Source organism: Gigantopelta aegis, chromosome 6 (genome assembly GCF_016097555.1).
Source record: "Gigantopelta aegis isolate Gae_Host chromosome 6, Gae_host_genome, whole genome shotgun sequence".
Taxonomy (NCBI): domain Eukaryota; kingdom Metazoa; phylum Mollusca; class Gastropoda; order Neomphalida; family Peltospiridae; genus Gigantopelta; species Gigantopelta aegis.
Window position 1 is genome coordinate 51,905,781 of NC_054704.1, and position 20,810 is coordinate 51,926,590.

Below are 20,810 nucleotides of genomic sequence, written 5' to 3' on the forward strand. Positions count from 1 at the left end.
GGAATAAAAAACATTGACCATAAACAGCAGTTTGCCTTCTCGTTCCAGCCATTGCACCACGACTGGTATATCAAAGGCCGTGGTATGTACTACCCTGTCTGTGGGATGGTGCATATAAAAGATCCCTAGCTGCTAATCGAAAAGAATAGCCCATGAAGTGCCGACAGTAGGTTTCCTCTCAATATCTGTGTGGTCATTAACCATATGTCTGACGCTATATAATCGTAAATAAAATGTGTTGAGTGCATTGTTAAATAAAACACATCCTGTCTGACCGATTCAAAATTTTAAATGTATGGGTTATTATTATTTGGGTTTTTTTAAAAGCAATTTGTTACTTATGTGTGTAACTTGGACATGAGGAGGAGGATGGGGGGTAATGATTCTGCTGACTGTAATAAACCTGGGAGATGAAAATCCTAACTATTATACGGGAATTCCAGATTCCAGCATTACTGACTTTGTTCTTTGATAAAATTGTCAAAGTAACCCATGCTTTTACAGACCCTGAAACATCCAAAAAATGTTTTGGTCTAGTGTTATTTTTATCCCTGAGAATTGGTGAAAAAGTACATAATACATACATGTTCTCAACTGGGGATGAGAATCAGAAATAGATAGAGCTTGTTTGTTTGTTTGTTTCATTTCTATTGAATTCATTTGCATATAAATATTATGTAAGATATAATCATGTCTAATCTCCGAAACAGAATGTAGTCATGTACTCTTAAGTATTTAATACATTTTTTAACATTGTTTTTTACAGGTGGTAAAAAAGTTGGTATAAATCCAAAAGTTAACAACATGATTCTTGGTTATGATGCAGCAAAGTTCGATTTAATCCTAATTTCAGACAGTGGTTTAAGAAGTGAGTATTCCATTTATGACTGCTAGAGTGATTTTTTTGGTTAAAAAGTCACTGATTTTCATCAGGGTCAATGTATAATGCAAAACTCGGTTTGTTTTTATAAAAGAAGAAAAAAAAGAAGGAAAGAGTACCAAAATAAAACAATATACTCCGAGATTCTTCACTGATATTTATAGAATTTAAGTTCATGTAAGCAGTTTATGAGCAGAGACATGAATATATACTGTAGATCCTGAAATTAACGCGTCCCTAAATTTAATGCGACATGAAATTAATGCGAGTGGTCTTCCTTTGAAATGTTAACTTTCCTGTGTACTTTTTTGTTAAATCCAAGTTACAGGCATCTATTATTTTTGGTTAGATCAACTTGAAGCATATTTTTGCAGCAATCATTTACGTAACGTGTATAGTTAATAAATCTGGCTAAACATTAGCGTACCTGTACCATTACAACTGTATGCCAACAAAGTTGCAGGGAACTTGAATGCTAAAACCTGCGATGGATCCTGTTGGCTTGTGACAGGGAGGTCAAAGACCCTACAGTCATCACATGTGGCTATCATCTTGCTGGACTGTTTGCCAATTAGTTTGTCTTGCCTACCATGAATTGTTTTCCAGTTCTGTTTTATAATATATTAGATTATTATTTTTGAAAACAGAAAAAAATGCATAATATTATTTATCCAAATAACATGAACTAACATTTTTCACATTAATATTATGATCGCATTAATTTCAGGATCTACAGTATAGCATAATTAGTTAGATAAAATATAGCCATAAAAGGCTTGCATTCCTTACAGTATACTTGAAATATAATTTTATGTACATATCACAAAATACATTACCTACTCTGCATATTATTCATTGCATGTTAATACAAATTTTTAAAATTTATTTTCGGCTATAAAAATTGCCGGAATGATAGTTTTGTTTGCATAACATTTGAGGAAGTTTAGCGTGTTTAAGTTTTTTTATAACCCATTTTTCATTTGTATATTAAATTTAGGACATTATATACTTATTGTAATGGGTTACACATACAGAAATGGGTTGTCTCTCTCTCTCTCTCTCTCTCTCTCTCTCTCTCTCTCTCTCTCTCTCTCTCTCTCTCTCTCTCTCTCTCTCTCTCTTCAATGTGCTCTAGTGGCATTGTTAAATAAAACATACTTTCTCTCTCTCTCTCTCTCTCTCTCTCTCTCTCTCTCTCTCTCTCTCTCTCTCTCTCTCTCTCTCTCTCTCTCTCTCTCTCTCTCTCTCTCTCTCTCTCTCTCTCTCTCTCTCTCTCTCTCTCTCTCTCTCTCTCATATTCTGAAAAAAATATAAAAATCCCCAACTACTTAGTTTTGAGAAGCAAAAACCCTAATGGACTGGATGAAAAGTGAATTCATTGTGCTTATATATATGGGTACCAAAAGATGTTGTTAAAAATAAATATACAGGTACTTCAGCCCTGTTCCGACTATTGAGTTAATTCATGTTTCTATATTTTGCTTAGTGAAAGAAGATACTCTTCTGGATATGGTGAACTGTTTAACAGAAAAAACTGGGTTGGTTCATCAAATGCCATACATCTGTGATAGAAAAGGCTTTTCCTCTCTTGTAGAACAGGTATGATTTAAAACAAATGAGTTTCAGTTTTTTTAAACAATAAAACCAGCTGTATTAATGAATTGTTTTTGTTAGTGGCAGCTGCAGTACAGTGGAAATATTTACCCATGGGAGTAATATAAGATGGCCTTTTAAAACTAGTCACCGTTTAACCTTTTTAACTACTGAATTAATTTTGATGAAATCCAGGGAAGTCATTTTAGTGAGAGAGAGAAAAAAAAGAAGCTATTTTCTGTTCTTTTAGCATTTCCTATAATTGGAGAGCACTAAATGGCAAGATATAAAAATATGGGAAGCCCAGTTACACACCTAGTGGTTAATGCAGATTAAAACTACATGTATGGGATGTGACAATTTGGTAGATTTAATTTTCATATCAGTTTTAATGTTTGGAAATGGTAAAGAATAATGCAATGCCATCCATACTGGCATTGGAACCCACAACTCGAAGTTTCCATGTCTATGGAGAAAATTGTTTCTCACTTCATTATTAAGGTTCCAAAATCGAGATATTACCAAAAAAAGTTCCCATATACAAGTAGTTTTGCAGATTAATTTATGCAACTATGTCTTTCTGATTAAAATCAAATCCAAAATTTGTACAAACATCTATATGGAACACATAAAAAATCCTTTACCATGACCACTCCATTTCACTTGTTACCTTTAGCTTCTTGTATACTGGCAAGATTATTCAAGCAATGTTTTGACTGGTCAAATAAAATATTATTTAGATATGTAATAACATTGGCTTTGGTTACAGTCTAATTCTACTAACATCTGTAAAATGAAATTGTCAGTCAAAATCTTGATATAAAAACAGAATTAGTTGCTATGTATATTGGTATGTATAGCTATAATCACAATATAATTAATTTTGCGTACCTTTCCCCCCCAGATATTTTTTGGAACACAGCAGGCAAAGATGTATATTGGTGCTAACTGTTTGGGAATAAATTGCACGACAGGAATGTCGTGTTTATTCCGGAAGGAAGTTGCAGAAGAGGCTGGAGGGATGAAATATTTTGGTCAGTTTCTTGCTGAGGACTACATGCTTGCTCAAGCCTTTTTAGATAGGTAAGAATTTGAGATAAAACTTGTTTCCATCTCTGGGTTTTTGAAAGCCACTTTTTGATTTAAAAGCATCCCATGATCATGTGAAGTGATATTTAGTTTTCTTTAACCCAATTTACTCAATAAAAATTGATTGTTCCAACTCTGAGGTTTTTTTTAGCCAGTTTTTAATTTGCATCCGTCCCATGATCATGTGAAGTGATGTTTTCCCACTGTTCAGCACATTACATTTGAACACTCATCGCTTTCACAGGTGCTAAAAATGACAATGAAATCATGTTATTTAATTGTTTATGTAATGTTCTTGGGTTCTGTCCTCTGGGGCAGGATGTAGCCCATTGGTAAAGCACTCGCTTCATGCACTGTCGGTTTGGGATCAATCACCATCAGTGGACCCATTAGGCTATTTCTCGTTTCAGCCAGTGCACCATGACTGGTATATCAAAGGCTGTGGTATGTGCTATCCTGTCTGTGGGATGGTGCATATGAAAGATCCCTTGCTTTCACAGAGTGATATTGTTAACAGCTTCATTAACATACCAAAACATTGTAATATTTAACAATATTTACACCAGTAGGTACTAAAAATGATAATGAAATTATGTTATTTAATTGTTTATATAATGTTCTTGGGTTCTGTCCTCTGGAGTGGGACGTAGCCCAGTGGTAAAGCGCTCGCTTGATGTGCGGTCGTTTTGGGATCGATCACAGTCAGTGAGCCCATCAGGCTGTTTCTCGTTCCAGCCAGTGCACCACGACTGGTATATCGAAGGCTGTGGTATGTGCTATCCTGTCTGTGGGATGGTGCATTTAAAAGATTCCTTGCTACTAATGGAAAACTGAAGTGGGTTTCCTCTCTAAGACTATGTCAAAATTACCAAATGTTTGACATCTATTAGCCGATAATTAATAAATTGATGTGCTCTAGTGGTGTCGTTAAACAAAACAAACTTTAACAGTCCTCTGGAAAAGTGCTCATTAAAAAAGTCCCTTGCTGCTAATGGAAAAATGTAGTGGGTTTTCCTCTGATTACTAAGTGTCAGAATTACCAAATGGTTGACATCCAATAGTCGATGAGTAATTACTCAATGTGCTCTAGTGGTGTAGTTAAACAAACTAACCGTAACCTTTGACCAAAATTGGTTGTTAAGCACCTAAACAATTTTCCTAATAATAATGTCGCCTGATCAGAACCCGAGTACTGTTTTTGTTTAATGACAGATTGATCTTATTTTGATGAATTTTTATTTCAGTTTGTCTGGTTTAAATACTTGAGTTGACGTATATACACATGAAATGCCTGATATGGGTTGACTTACTTTTGACAGCTTTTATCACTGTGATTTGAACTCTAAATACAATACAATACATTGTTTATTGATAAGTGTTTATCAGTAGTTTGAAAAAGATTACGGTGATACGTACTTAAACAATGCACTGTGGTAATTGAACTAGTTCGATTTGACAAACATGAGAGTGTTTTTAATCTTCATATTATTGATGTTCGTTACTTTATTTGCTGTAGCAGGTTTAATCTCTTTCTCATAGACCAGCTATTGCAATAACCACGTTAGATACCAAATACGTATAGCCATAGTTTAAAATGGCCATATAGTGTCATTAAGCAAATTTACTTCAGTTTCCTATATGTATTTGGGATTCACATGTCATTTGCTTGTTTCTCTCACATTGTATTTCAGTGATACATAGTTAACTTAGGCCTGTTCCAGAATTGATCATAATAGGGCTGGGGTGGGAAGTATTATTATTTAATTATTTTTAAATTTAAAAAAAGAAAATACATTGTATATACATGTACCCATAAAATAAAAGTTTGATTTAAACCGTGAAGACAAAGGGTAAATGCTGCAGCAGACCCACCAAGCATAAAATCATAATTCCACTGGCTCCCACCCCTCTTACCCACCCCCACATTTATTAAATTCTGAAACAATCCTTACTCTGGCTGACTCCAAGTGAACTACCTGTACCTGTATAGATAATAGTATATCAGATTATGTGTATACCTGTACCTGTAACCTGTATAGATAACATAGATTGTGTGTATACCTGTACCTGTACAGAAAACAGATTGTGTGAAATACATGCAGATTAGATAGATGTTTATGTGTATCCCCATGAGTATCTGATGTCAACTAATTTTGTTACCATGGTAACTTAAAATCTTTTCTATTTCTGTATTCAAATTTAGAATGCACTAAATCAATAGTGGCCATTAAGTAGTAAAATTGACCAGTGACCTCCAGGGTTTGTTTTTTAATATGGGATGTTAACACATAAATTAGGAAAAAAATATGTATGTTTTTGTTGCTACGTAATATTGTTTTTGTCTTTTCCCCCCACATATACTGAACAAAATAAGAAACTTCCGCTAACTTTGCTTGAACATAACTTGATGAAAACAAACCGGGGGAATAATTGTTATATATGTGTTTAAAGAGTGTTCCATGATGTGTCGTTTGGTGCAAAAATCATGGCCATAGGTTAAGAGAAACTGGGAGAAATTTTGACCAAGTGTGGTAGGGGTTAAAAAAAAAAATACCCACTCAATAACGGGTATGACCACCTCTTGAATTGACCACTGCAGTGCATCGCAGGCGCATAGAATTGACTAAAGTGTTGATTTCTGCCTGTGGAATATTGTTCCATTCCTGAATGAGCGCTTGACGAAGTTCGTTGACGTTAGCGAGTGGGTTGAGACGACACCTCAATCGTCTGTCCAGACTATCCCAGACATGCTCGATGGGGTTGAGATCAGGACTTTTACCGGGCTAGTCATCAATGAAATCAATGTTATTTGTCCTAAGAAAATTTACAGTGTCTCTAGCTGTATGAGAGGTGGCATTATCATGCTGAAAAATCGAGATGTTGGCGTTGTTATGGAACAGAGGAATGACGTGATGAGTGAGAATGGCATTGCGGTAACGTTGAGCATTCAAATTGCCATCAATGATGACTAGTGGTGAACGATAACCATGGGCAATGGCTGCCCAGACCATGACACAACCCCCACCCCTGAAACGATCTCGTTCAAGAACACAACAGTCAGCATAGCGTTCATTTCTCCTATGGTAGACGCGCACCCTGCCATCACCACGTTGTAAAGAAAATCTGGATTCATCCAAAAAAAGAACAGTATTCCAGCGTCGCCGTATCCAACGAGTGTGTACACGTGCCCGATTTAGACGATGACGTTGCGTTAAAACGCATCCGACGTAAGGACGTTGTGCATGTAAACTGTTCTCCCGCAGACGATTACGAACAGTTTGTCCACTGATTTGGTTATTATGAAGCCCAGGTGTGTTAGCAGCAGTGGCAGTGGCAGTTTGGAATCGATTGCGCAAATGCGTGTTCATGATATAGCGGTCTTGACCACGTGTTGTAACACGCGGACGTCTCTGACGTGGCAAGTCGTTGGTGCTTCGTATCGCTCGACTAGAACTCCCAACATGCCTTGCAATGTCTTCTGTCGACATGCCAGCATCAAGCATGCCAATCGCCCGTTCGCGTAAATTATTGGGTATTCTTGGCATACTAAAAATGCTACAATGTAAAAAACGTTTTTGTTTTTTTTACAAGTTTTGAAGCATTTTCGTTCACTTGACAACAATGTCAGTAAGACAAGTAAAACAAATTGACCGAATACTACACGGGACATGTCGAATCATGCATGCACGTGCAAATTGAATTTCACGTTGTCAACGATTAACAGTGCAAAAATAATCGATAAAATTCATTAATCCTGATAATACAGCTCAAGGCTAATACTACCAATATAATTTCATTACACAATGAATTCTTTAACACAACAAATACTATATGTACAAATCGGAAGTTTCTTTTTTTGTTTAGTATACATTGTACATGTGTTAAAGTATTAAATACAGAACTTTAATTAAAATTTATTTTTATTCGTACATGCTTTTAAGCACAAAGGCAGACATGCAGTTTGCCTTTGTGCTTAAAAGTATATATGAATACTAAATAGATTTTAATTCAAGTTCTGTATTTAATATTTTAACACATGTACAATGTATGTGGGGGAAAATAGTGCAGTAGAGCAATCGCAATGCTTGCAAGTTGGTTCAATGACAAATCATTCAGTTGACTGTTAAACACATTTGTGATTTATAGTGGTTGACTAAACAGGAATTAAAGCAGGATCAATTACTGTGAGGTAGATTTAATCATGGACAAATAGTGGAAAATATTGGATATTTCCCTGTCAGTGGTCCCATTGGGTTATTTCTCGTTCCAGCCAGTGCACCATGACTGGTATATCAAAGGCCATGGTACGTGCTATCCTGTCTGTGGGATGGTGCACATAAAAGATCCCTTGCTATTAATGAGCAAATTTAGAGGGTTTTGACTATTTGTGAAAATTACCAAATGTTTGACATCCAATAGCTGTTGATTAAAAAATCAATGTGCTCCAATGGTGGTGTTAAACAAAACAAACTCACTTTAGCATCATGAAATCTGTTACATTACTTTGTCAGGATAGCATATACTATGACCTTTGATATATACAAGTCATGAAGCAGTGGTTGGGACAGGAAAAACTCAGTAGGTCCACTGATAAGTATCGATTGTGTATCTCACTGCTCTTCAGGCAAATGTTGAGCTAAATACCAGTCTGAATCAATATATACTATAAACACAGCAATTTCTACTCCAGTGTTAACATACTAATGTCCCAGCGGGTTTTGCTGGTCAGCATCACTGCAGGCTGGGAGATTTTTTATGCCAGTCCAGTGAACTGGCAATAACTAGTGATGGTTAAGTTAAGCCCACTGTTTGTTGCTAACACTTCCTAAACTGTTTTTTTTATGCTAAACATTAAACTGAATGACCACCTCGGGAACCAGATAAAATATTTTTCTAATGTTAGTAGAAATGGCTGGCTGAACTTAGTTTGGTTCATTGGGAATTTCAGCCATTAATAAATCCCTTTTGTTCACAACCTGTACCATGGAAACTACTTTGAAATGTATTATGAATGTAACCCCCATGACACTTCCATCATTGAATGAAAGGAAGAGAGTGAACTTGAGATACAATGGATGTGTTTTCCTGTTACACCCACTTGTCGTCAGTGTTGTTAGTGATGATTATTTGTCATCGGGTTGAAAGATGGATCACGTTTTAATGAGTTGAAGAGGAAAGCTATGTGACTGGTCTATGTGTGATCTTCTGCACTTGTCTCGGTTTATTCTGTAAATAAATAAGTACGGTAGATGTTCCAGACAGGATCTAGCTCAGTTGGTAGAAGGCTTGCGTCATAGGATTGAATTACCTCCTTAAACCATTCCCTCCATCCCAACCAGTGCTCCATGACTGTTTTATCAAAGGCCATGGTATGTGCTGTCCTGTTTGGGAAAATGCATATAACAAAAGCCCTTGCTGCTAATGGATTTCTTCTGAAGACTTACTTGTATAAATTTTCACATGTTTGACATTCAGTAAATCAACATGTTTGTGGTGTTATTAAACAAAACAACTTTAATGTGAACTCTGTACATATTCCATCTATCCATTAATCAGGGTTGGAAAAATCCCGTGCCCAGACGCCTGGGGCTATCAGATTTCATGACTAGGCAACCATTTTCGTCCATGACGTAAGCCTGGTGGGCTACTGGGAGAACCCCCCTTCCCCCCCCCCAACCCCCCCCCCCCCCAAAAAAAAAAACCCACCATTAATCCATGTGCTCATACCCATCCGTCCCTCCAACCATCCATTCATCCTGCCATCCATCTGTATATATAATACATGTTTATAAATCTGTATTCATAAATTCATTCATTCTGTTCCCTTATATAAAAGTTTGGGCAAAAGACCATGTGAACTTAAAGGGACATACTCTAGTTTTTAAACACTAACGCATATTTTTTACTATTATAACCATTTTTGATAACTTAAATTTGACTTTACTTAGATTTTATTGTTTAGATTATCCATTTCCGTACATTCGAAGTGTTTCTGGTCATCCTGGTGTTTTTAATATCACAAAATGTATTTCACATATTTTTAAAAATGCACGTGCTTCTGAGAAGTAACAGTTATGGAGACGAGTTTTAATCAATTTTTAGAAGGTATTTCACCATTTCAAAGTCACAAAGTCACAGACTCATGTTTCACTCAATTGTAACTTTATCCAAATGTGTTACACGTTTGTAGATTAACTAAACTTAATGTTAATTGTCACGAGTTGAAACTAGGGTATGTCCCTTTAATTAGTTATACCAGATTAAGAATTTTTTTTATACAGCACTGCATTTTGATACTGAATATTTTATTAATATATTTAATGTTTACAAGTGTAAAAAAAAAAGAAAGTACATTCATTTACTTAATAAACAAGTATAAGCATAAAATGTGCTATTTGCAGGGGATGGATTGTTCGAATCAGCTCTCAGACTGCATACCAGAATGCAGGAAACTATTCCATAGCAGATTTCCATGCCAGACTAGTCAGGTACATACATGTAGATCAAATTTTAATTAAACAGCTGCAGTCACGGACCGCATGATCTTTTGTTTCTGTGCGTGTGTGGTGGGATATTAAACATGCCTCAATGATTTTACTTTTTGCTGTCCAGTGAATAAATTAATTACTTGTGTGCAGTGATATGTTGTTACAGCTTGAATTATTTATTTTTCTGTTACGCTTTATCAGTTCTAAATTATTTTTCATGGCATGGTAGATGTTGGCATTGCCGCATTGATTGCGATCGCGATTACCGTTTTTGTCTATTTGTTGACAGTATTATTGAAATCGATACATCATACAGCTAGACAAATGATGACTTCGGCTTATACACAAGGCCGATGATTTTGTGCTAGATATTTAGGATCAAACTAAGAGGTCGGCTTATCCATGGAGTCGGCTTATCCAAGGAGTCGGCTAATACACGGCAATATACGGTATCATAGTTCACATAATGAATACTGAGATAATAATTGTTGCCTGGGTTAAGAAAGAACTGCAGTAGCTTCTATATGTTTATGTATCTTGACCAGTAAGTCTCACCTTCAAAAAGAATTTAGAAATCTGACTTGTAAAAAAAATCTTCTTTTTTTAGCTGTTATTTTTAGGTTTGTTTGTTGTTGGGGTTGTTTTTTGTTTGGTTTATTATGGGGTTTTTTTTTTGTGTTTTTTTTGGTGGTGGTGGGGGGGGGGGGGGTGGTAGATTTTGTTTCTCTTCAGTACAATTCATGCAAAAAAAACCCACCTTCTTTTAATGCCAAAGTTCCAGCAGTGTTTACATTTTGTTCTATTTTATTTTCTTAACAGGTGGACGAAGCTGCGCATCGCTACAGTTCCGACAACCATGTTCTTTGAGCCGATATTCCAGTGCATGTTTTTGGGAGCGATCACATCGTGGGCAGTGTCATACCTCTTTGACTGGACAGCCCTGGTGTTCTTTCTCATCCACGTGCTTGTCTGGTTTCTAGGAGACTATATTCTTATCAGTGTCGTACAGGTACTGCTATCTGCATGTATAGTGTTTGACTGGCCTCTGAGGTTTGAAAATTTGCACAGCTCGTTTGTGGGTCGTGCAAAAATACATTTTCAGAGGCCTAATGGTGAATCCCACAAAGTTAAATATGTGTAAATCTTAAATGCAGATAATATACGATGCTTTCAAATGTAATACATGTATATATTTTTTAATTTATTATTATTTATATCTCATTGCCTATTGCTTGATTTATCATTGATTTCTCTCTCTTCATCCAACAGAGTTAAATGCATGTAAATTTTCAAAGCAAATAAAATGCTTACAAGTACTAATATACTAATATAAGTTTTTAATTGATTATTATTGTTATTTGTATCTGATTGCCCCCTTATATTATTTGTTGTTCACCTCCACATGCCAGTCATTGTCTCCAACCATAAGAGATACTCACCTATTAAGGTGGCCATCTGTGTCACATACCTGGAATTTCCACATTACTCAGTTTGACAGGCAAAAGATATTAATATACTGATAATTAATTTCATGTAATTATACTTCCTCGTGGTTAATTAATTTTGATATTTAGTTTTAAAACTTTGCATTAAAAATTATTGGTTAAATTGTTCACTTTAGTACAGTGTGTATAAGTGGTTTTGTGACATATTATTTGTTTGATTTTAATTTGTAAAAACTTCCTTTTTGTTTTGTTTTTCAGGGAGGTCCTCTACCTTGCTCCAAATTCGAGTTCATGGTTGGGTGGTTGTTGAATGAAATGTCCTACTTATACCTTATATGCCAAGCCCATCTGAACCCAACTGTGGTGTGGCGATCGAAAAAGTATCGCATAAAATGGGGAGGAATAACGGAAGAAATTACACCACCCCCACCAAAGGAATGAACTTGATACCACAGTGCAATGATTGAACACTGAGTTTTCCATAGCAAATGAATTGAGAAATGAGGAAAACGAAAAATAAATAGGAAAGAAGACTAACTCAAAGAACTTGGCAACATATATAGCAACCGTGACCACATGCAAAATGAGTTGGTATTTCAAGCAATCTAGAATGTAGTGTTTTCAGGAAGGAAAATAATGGCATGCGTAACAAAAGCAAGAACAATGTGTAATCGGGATCTCGTCATGCCAAATCATACTTTTGCTGTGTCTATTCAGCATTATTTGCAGTATTTTTATGGTCAACATATACTGAGTGTATAGACGAAAGGAAATTGTGAATCTCAACAGTAGATGAGAGAGGAATATTTTTCACAACCGCTCACACAAACGTAGTAAATCAAAATTCATCAGTGGTATTATACTGCTGACGTTTAGTAGTACATTTATTTAACATCTCCAAAATTAAGTTTGCTCTTTCATGGGTTTGGGTGTTCAGAAATTAGCAGGAAACACTGGTCCTTACTGGTGATTTTGCTCATGTGCCAGTTAACATTGGTAAAATCTAGAACAGGGTAAGCTACATAAAACAAACTATCATAATCTTTTTCGTTTATTTCTTTTTAAAAATATATTTTTATAATAAAAATCAAATGCTAACTTTATGCAGTGGTGTTTGAATAGAAAGCAGTTTTGAAATTGAACAAATATTTACTACCCAGTAATTTTATGATTTTAAAAAAAAAAAAAAAAATGCATTATGTTGTGTTGCTGTACTATAGATGAATACTTTTAAAAGTATTATAAGAATTAGAAAAACTTTGCTTCATTTAATATAGATTTCATTAAATTAAATTACCACAAAAACTTTTTTGTAATACATTGAATTTTGATGGAATTTGAAAGGACTAATTGAAGTATATTGCTAAAACATTTTGATTTAATTTAAAATGTTTAATAGTGAACTTGGAAGCAACATTTGCCTAAAACATTTCTTCAGCTTTTATAAAGGTAATTTTCAAAGTTGTACTTATTTACAGAGTTTAAAATCATGTAAATTAGACTTCAGAATTAATTACTAGTAATATATGTAAACTACTGGGGGTCTGTGTTATAAATTATTAACTGATATGTTTTTAAAAAAGGAAAAAACAATTAACTTAAAATCATGTAAGCTACTTTACTTAATATTCACTTTTTTTCTCTCTTTTTGTTTTGTTAAATGATCAGGTTCATGGTGCTATTGTACCATTTAGAAATTTTTGCTCAATATTTTAAAATTGTTCTTTCCTGTTTAACAATAACAATATATGGTAATGCCAGTGAAAAAGCTCACCAAGAATGACTTGCATTGGTGCAATGACAAAATTATTTTACTTGCTATTGTTGAATTGTGGTGGATCCACTGTTCTAATTTATTCATTTACACAGGGAATTTGGACAATATTCTCTATCTAAATTCTAATAATATTTGAGGTGTAATTATATATGCACCACATAATGCTCAGAAATGTTTTTTAAAGCAAGTTCTGTATTTAATTTGACATTGGTCAGATTCAACGTAAGACTGTGTTAACTGTTTTTGTTTCTGAAATTCATGTGTGCATTTCAAGACCACGTCATTTTGTAATTAGTTACATTGTTGTCCAGTGTCCTGCAAATGATGGGGATAACTGTAGTCTGATTTGCTTTGCTTCAGAAACTAGTGAGGACATGTTATGTAAAACTTGCTTTGCTTCAGAACCTAGTGAGGACATGTTATGTAAAACTTGCTTTGCTTCAGAACCTAGTGAGGACAATTTTGGTAAAACTTGATTTGCTTCAGAAACTAATGAGGATATGTTGAGTAAAAAGTAATTTGCTTCAGAAACTAATTAGGATATGTTGAGTAAAAAGTAATTTGCTTCAGGAACTATTGAGGATGTGTTGAGTAAAATGTAATTTGCTTCAGGAACTTTTGAGGATATTTTGAGTAAAATGTAATTTGCTTCAGGAACTACTGAGTAAAACACAATTTTCTGCAGGAACTAATGAAGATGTGTTGAGAAAAGCAATTTTATTCCGGAATAAATGAAGATGTATTTGATTTGCTTTAAGAAATAACGAAGATTTGCTGGGTAAAATTGTGTTTGCATTAGGTTGTTAGATCACATAGGCCAACAGTGATCATAGATTGACTGTGAACTTTGTTTGTTAACAGTTAACAACAGATAATTGTTTGATTCTTTGTAACAAGTGTAGCGTACATCAGATGGTTTGACTAACTACATTGCTAGGCTTGAATTTTCGGCATCCATCCCCAAAGACTTTTATTATGTTTAATACCAGGAAATAAATTTACACAAACATTTGTCACCAGATGTATACAAGCACCAGTCTGTCCATGTCTCGACAAATCTTGCACCTACTGATAAAATTGTTAACAGGTTTCATATTTGTAAAATCAGCAGTTGTAAGTATTTTATAGTCTCCAGAATTTGTCATGCTTACAACTTTTTCAAAAGATTTCATTTAATATTTTAAGATGGCCTACTAAATTGAAAATTACCAATTTGTACAAAACAACACAAATCTTTTCCCCCCAAGTCGGAAATAAAATCCTGCATTTAATTCATCTGGTTCTAATTTGAGCTGTGACAGGTTGTTTTGATCATATCAAACGTGAAAAGTTCACTGTCAGTTGGTATTCACCATAACAGGAGACTAATAAAGATTTTTTTTTTTTTTTTTTTTTAAACTGGTCTTGTCATTCTAAACATATGCAGTAAACTTTGGTCAAGGCAACGACTTATGTCATCAATACATACAGATTTGTAATTAATACACACAGTAATGTACTGTCTTCATTTCACTGGTGGTGTAGCCTGCAACATGTTCATGCTTATCTGTTATCTCGTAGTGCAATTATCAGCTTTGGTGTGACTTATGAATCAAATATGCAATATACTACTGTCCATATGACCAGTGTTGTGATACCAAGTCGGTAAGACTGGTGTTTTAATACTACTGTTCATATGACCGTTGTAATACTACTGACTGTCTATATGACTGTGTTGTAATATTAGTCTGTATGACTGGTGTTGTAATTTCCACTATCTATATGACTGGTGTTGTAATACTAATGTCTGTATGAATGATGTTGTAATACTACTGTCTATATGCCTGGTGTTGTATCACTACTATCTGTATGGCTAGTGTTGTGATACTACTATTCGTATATGGCTAGTGTTTTAATACTACTGTCCATATGACTGCCGTTGTAATCAAATATGGCAATAACGTTTTCTGTCTATATGACTGGTCTCTAACTGAAATCTGCAATACATTTGAAGTCTGTCCATGGTACTAGTATGGGTTTTGAAACTTTATTCATACAAGTAGAGTATTGTCTGGCTTTCTTTTTTTTTTTCTTCTTTTTTTTATCTGTACAAATACTGTTAGCACGAGTTACTGTAATTCACAATTTTTAGTTCCTAAGATTTTAAATGATTGCTTCTGTAGTTTTGATTGGTTTGAGTTGACACACTTCTTACCATGTTCCCAGTGTCGGTTTTTGATAAGCCATGGTCAAAAATAAATAATTTCTCTCTTAATTTTAGTTTACCAGGTAATGTATAATGCTACTGTAATTGAAATAACAATCAGGTAAAATTTACAATACATATAGTATGGTTATCATGTTAGTGGGATTGAATTAGATAAATGTATGCTGAATACATTTATGAAATGGGTTTAAAATTCTTCTTCTGCATTTCATATACTAGTATTTTTTTTAGCAGTGCAATTGTCTTTATTTTGTACATCAAAGTCATTTCACTAACCCATAGAAATATTCTCGGTGTCGTTTCACAGAGTTACATAGAAGATAGTTTTAACATGTATTAGGTGATATTTACAGCACTATTTTGAACCATGTGCGTGTGAATCATTTATATTCCATTCTGGCAACTTGTAGTTACTCAGCAAAACACTATGAATATATGTCTAGATTCTGTCTGCAATAAATCAATATTAGTGAAGATGTTTTCATGACATCCTCTTGTTACACTGTCATCGGCTGAGGCTTGCGACCTGGGATCATGCTGTCATTGTTCATTGTTGTCTTTTTTAAACCTCATAGAAGCTACTTTTTTATCTTAGGAACTAATTTTTATGGTACTCTTGCTTGTGCTGTAAATCTTTTTCTTTTCCAAGACGAATCCATAATTAATCAAGCTACTTTTGTAGTTGCAGTATTTGTAAGAAATTACATATTTTACACATGAACAATGAATTACTAATTTCTAAAGGGAAACAAAAAAGAAGAAAAAGATTGCTTTAATTATTTTCAAAGACTATCGACATACATATATATTTTACTATTTAAAAGTACCATTGACAGATTTTTATTTGTGATTAATGCTGACTTTACATGTATGTTAGACATCAAATTTCTGAGATAATGTTTAGCATAAAATAATTGAGCATTTTGCAGTAGCATCTAAATGATGCAAGCTAATAATTTTTCACCGTATTAATAAATATTTATTACTGTTTTCATATTTTTAATGCAAATCTTTTGTGCATGTGCACCTTTTTTGGTATTTAACAAGTTTTACTGGCATTTTTGCATATGTTGTGATTTATTATTTCAGCTGTAATTAAGTTTGTAACATTGTCAGGGTAGTGGTAGTTTTTGTACGATCAAAGAAAGAAAATAATAAGATAAGAATGATCTGTTGCTACAATATTCCTGTCAACAGTGTTAATACTGGGTTTTTTGGGTTTTTTCACAATATTATTATTGAGCTGGTCACAATATTGTGAGAGAGATTGGTTTAATATTATATACCCCTAACAACTTGGTGTGAACAAAACAAACAATATATATATAATAAAATAAAATAAAATTACAATTACAATTTTAAGATTTAAAAAGGTCATGCTTGTACAGGTAATTGAATCTACCACCATTATTATTAATAATTTTTATATATTATAAGCAAACTTGTATTAAACTGAATTTCAACAATTATCTGAAGTGCCCCTGTTCCCCTTTTGCCTAGCCTTAAATTAAGGTAATGGTGTGGACATTACCTAGAACCCGGATGCAAATAAATGAGAGGAAATGTATAATATGTGTACATCAAAATGGTAAATTGGAAAAATTATTTTAATGAAAATTGTTCAATTTTTTTTTACTAAAAAGAAATAACAATTTGAATTGATTATTAAATTGACAATGTTAAAGGCTATGTATATCTATTGAAGCTAGGAAACGAATTGATCTAATGGGTTCATCGAAACTAATTAATGAATCTCCCAACATTTACTATGGGGAGATGGGTTATGGACATGCAAATGTACCACCTGCCATTTGTTGGTCTTTTGTTTTGTTTTGTATGTTACTTGTATACTTGTATTGTGAACTTAACTTGTAATGTATGCATGTATATACATGTACCTTCTTGACTTGGTTGCAACAGCGATGTGTATACCCTCAAAAATATTATGATGTTATTGACAATCACTGATCAATGGTGACCACGCAGCCATTGTCATGGGTAATGTGCTGATTGCTACTTGTGCTTTTCTGCAGTGTGCTTTATACGAGTCTACACAGTTCCGTTATCATATAAATAATATTGGTTTTATATGGGGAGTAAAATATGTTCTCGTTTCCCCATCCTCTTGGACAAGTTTTTTTCATGAGCTTTTGGACTAAGACTTTAAACAAAGACACACGTGTGTCTAATGCATTCGGTAACTTGAATATTAAATGTGAATTGTTAAGATTGAGAGTAAGGTTAATAAGATCTTTAAAATTACTATTAAAACTATGTAGCCATGTGCCTTCTTTTTTTAAGTTTTAAAGGCTGTCAATTTTTTTTCAATAGTGACGATGTTAAACATCAAAAGAAATTGAAATAAAACTTGAAAGGAAGTGAATTTAGAGGTTAGAAATTAAAATGTAATAATGGAACTTTGTGCTATTGTTTTGCTATGGTTAGACCGATATGTAAACTTGACCTTGTCCCCCCCTCCCACGCACTGCTGCATGACGACTCTTAAATCACATGAGAGTTTGAGACTGCATGCTGGTAGATACGGTTGCTAGGCAACCAAATCCCCCCTGCAGAACCATTGAATCTGGAAACTTTTCATTGAGTGAACATAATGAGATGCAATTACTAAATGTTTTCTAGGTTGTGGTTGAAATCTGTCACTATTTAGCTCCATGAATGTTTTCACACGAAAGGTATCCGATTCTGGCTGCAGGTACAAGGTCAAGAGTTGCAAAGGTTCAGCACCTCACTGATCCTAATGACGTCAGACTTCTCAAAATGATTGGATACTCATTTTCCCACTAGCACTCGCTATATGCTATATTGCCTGTGTGAATGTGCGAGTGTAATCAAATAATACAATTATGTACTTCTGTCAGCAGCTTATTTTCTTATCAATGCCGACTTCATCAATAAAAAGGTTTTGATTTTTATTTGATTGGTCTTCTTGTTCCTATACTGTATATTTGTTATTCTTACGCACCTGTTGGTGAGAACATACTTCATTATTTTTGATAATACGTACTGTTGACACATATGTGACAACAATTTATAAAAGAAAAGAAAAAAAGATTGTTTTGATTAACGACATGGCACATGGATTTATTAATCATCAGCTACTGGATGTCAAACAATTGATAATTTTGACATAGTATTAAGAGAAAACCCACTACATTTTTCCATTAGCAGCAAGGGATCTTTTATATGCACCATCCCACACACAGAATAGCACATACCATGGCTTTTGATATACCAGTTGTGGTGCACTGGCTGGAATGAGAAATAGCCCAATTGGCCCACGGATGGGGATCGATCCAAAACCGACCGAGCATCAACTGGATGCTTTATACGTCCTGCTCCTGACAATTTAAAGACATACTATGCTACTGACTGCTCCTAGGTGATGAGCAGGTTGCCAATGCCATACCATACCATCCAATGAAAAAAAAAGCATGTCGGAAAACGATCCTGGGTGACATACAAGATAACCTGGAATTAACACGTTTACTACAATCATTAGGGCTGTAAATAGGTTTGTTTAAACTTATTTAAAAAAAATTCTGAGGACATGTATGAAATAGAATATTACATTTGTGTCCAGTTGATACCATTTATCTTAAAAACTTGTTTAAAAATTTATCCAACTCCTTTTCGATTGTTAGATGTTTTAAAACGACTAACGGCCACTTTTGTAGTATTCTCGATCTCCAGTGATTATGACAAATAATTATTTGTTAAACGACACCTAAATCCATTGTTTATTCAGTGGCAGTTGGGGTTTTATGGTTACATTTAATGTTTTTTAATTATCAACACACTTTCTTCTTTTTCTTTTCTTCACTATTATCCAACATATATATTACAGGCTGCTAATCTACAAAAATTATCTTTTTAGCAGATAAGAATTTTTTATTTGCCAGTTTCAGGAGCATATCTGATCAATTTATAAAGAATCATCAAACCTTGCATGTAAGTAGAACTTGGGATTGTGGTGCGTCATATACCATAACTACATGTAGGTCACTACAACCTATTTTCATGCATTACTGCACTAAAGTAAATCCTTTTTTGGGGCATATCTTCCTTATCAATTCATACAGGATCATCAAACCTTGCATGCAAGTAGGCCTACTACTTGGGATGCTGGTGTGTCATATACCATAACTAGGTCACTGCAACCTACTTTTCATGCATTACTGCACTGAAAGAAATCCTGGTCACGGGCATATCTTCAGTATTAATTCATACAGGATCATCAAACCTTGCATACAAGTAGAACTTGTGATGGTGGTGTGTCTTATGCTATAACTAGGTCACAGCAACCTACTTTTCAAGCATTACTAAACATTAAAGGAAATCCTTGTTATATCAATTCATATAGAGGAGCAGGACATAGCCCAGCGTTAAAGCACTCATTGATGTGTAGTCTGTTTGGGATCATATACTTTCAGTAGGCCCATTGAGCCATTTCTTGTTCCAGTCAGTGCGCCACGACTGGTATATCAAAGGCCGTGGTATGTGCTATCCAGTCTGTGGGATGGTGCATATAAAAGATCCCTTGCTACTAATAGAAAAATGTAGTGGATTTTTTCTCCAAGACTACGTGTCAAAATTTCCAAATGTTCAACATCCAATAGCAGATGATGAATATATCAATATGCTCTAGTGGTGTCATTGAACAAAATAAATGAATAACTCATCTAGGATCATCAAACTTCGCATGAAAGTACAAATGTGGATGAAGGTGTGTTGCGTACCATTACTAGGTCACTACAACCTGCTTTTGACAGGCCCATCATGTACCTCAGTGGTACTGTTACTTTTCAACAGTCACTTAACTAAAAAAAGACCCAGATTTTTTTCAGATGGGTTGTTGCAATTGATTATTCTATCCCCCAACAATTTGGATGTTAAAAGAATTGCATGTTTAATGATGCCTCGTCATTTAGTTGACATAGCTGTACTTAGGATTTATTATTGCTTTTCATTTGGCAGCAAAGGACTTTTTTGTGCAATTTCTCTCAAACAGAACAAATTGCTAAATATAAATCATGGCGGCAGTGGTAAAAAAATCCAGAATACATATAGTGAACAGAATATTAATCCCATTACTATCTTCACACCTAGCAATTTTATATCAATTTATCTAGCTTTAACCGTTCACACTGCAGCTGTCTTAGTAATAAGAAACCGTTTCAACTAAAGCAATGAAAAATAAATTTCAATACAAATTCTGTGAAAATGCATTGATGTTACGATGTTGTGACGAAGTATCAATATGGAGATTAGAGTGCAAGAAATGTGGAACACAGCACAATTTTTTATCCTCCTG

General features: G+C 34.3%; 1 protein-coding gene across 1 annotated transcript in view; it reads left to right on the top strand.

Moving 5' to 3' along the window:
* Positions 1–18,411, top strand: part of LOC121375754 (ceramide glucosyltransferase-like) — a 49,367-nt gene extending 30,956 nt beyond the window's left edge. The window contains exons 4-9 of the mRNA XM_041503369.1: positions 767–868; positions 2,367–2,479; positions 3,378–3,556; positions 9,964–10,050; positions 10,870–11,059; positions 11,754–18,411. Of these exons, the coding sequence (XP_041359303.1) occupies positions 767–868; positions 2,367–2,479; positions 3,378–3,556; positions 9,964–10,050; positions 10,870–11,059; positions 11,754–11,936 (854 nt within the window). The 3' untranslated portion in view covers positions 11,937–18,411. The remainder of the gene's footprint in view (positions 1–766; positions 869–2,366; positions 2,480–3,377; positions 3,557–9,963; positions 10,051–10,869; positions 11,060–11,753) is intronic.
* The last annotated feature ends 2,399 nt before the right edge of the window (positions 18,412–20,810 follow it).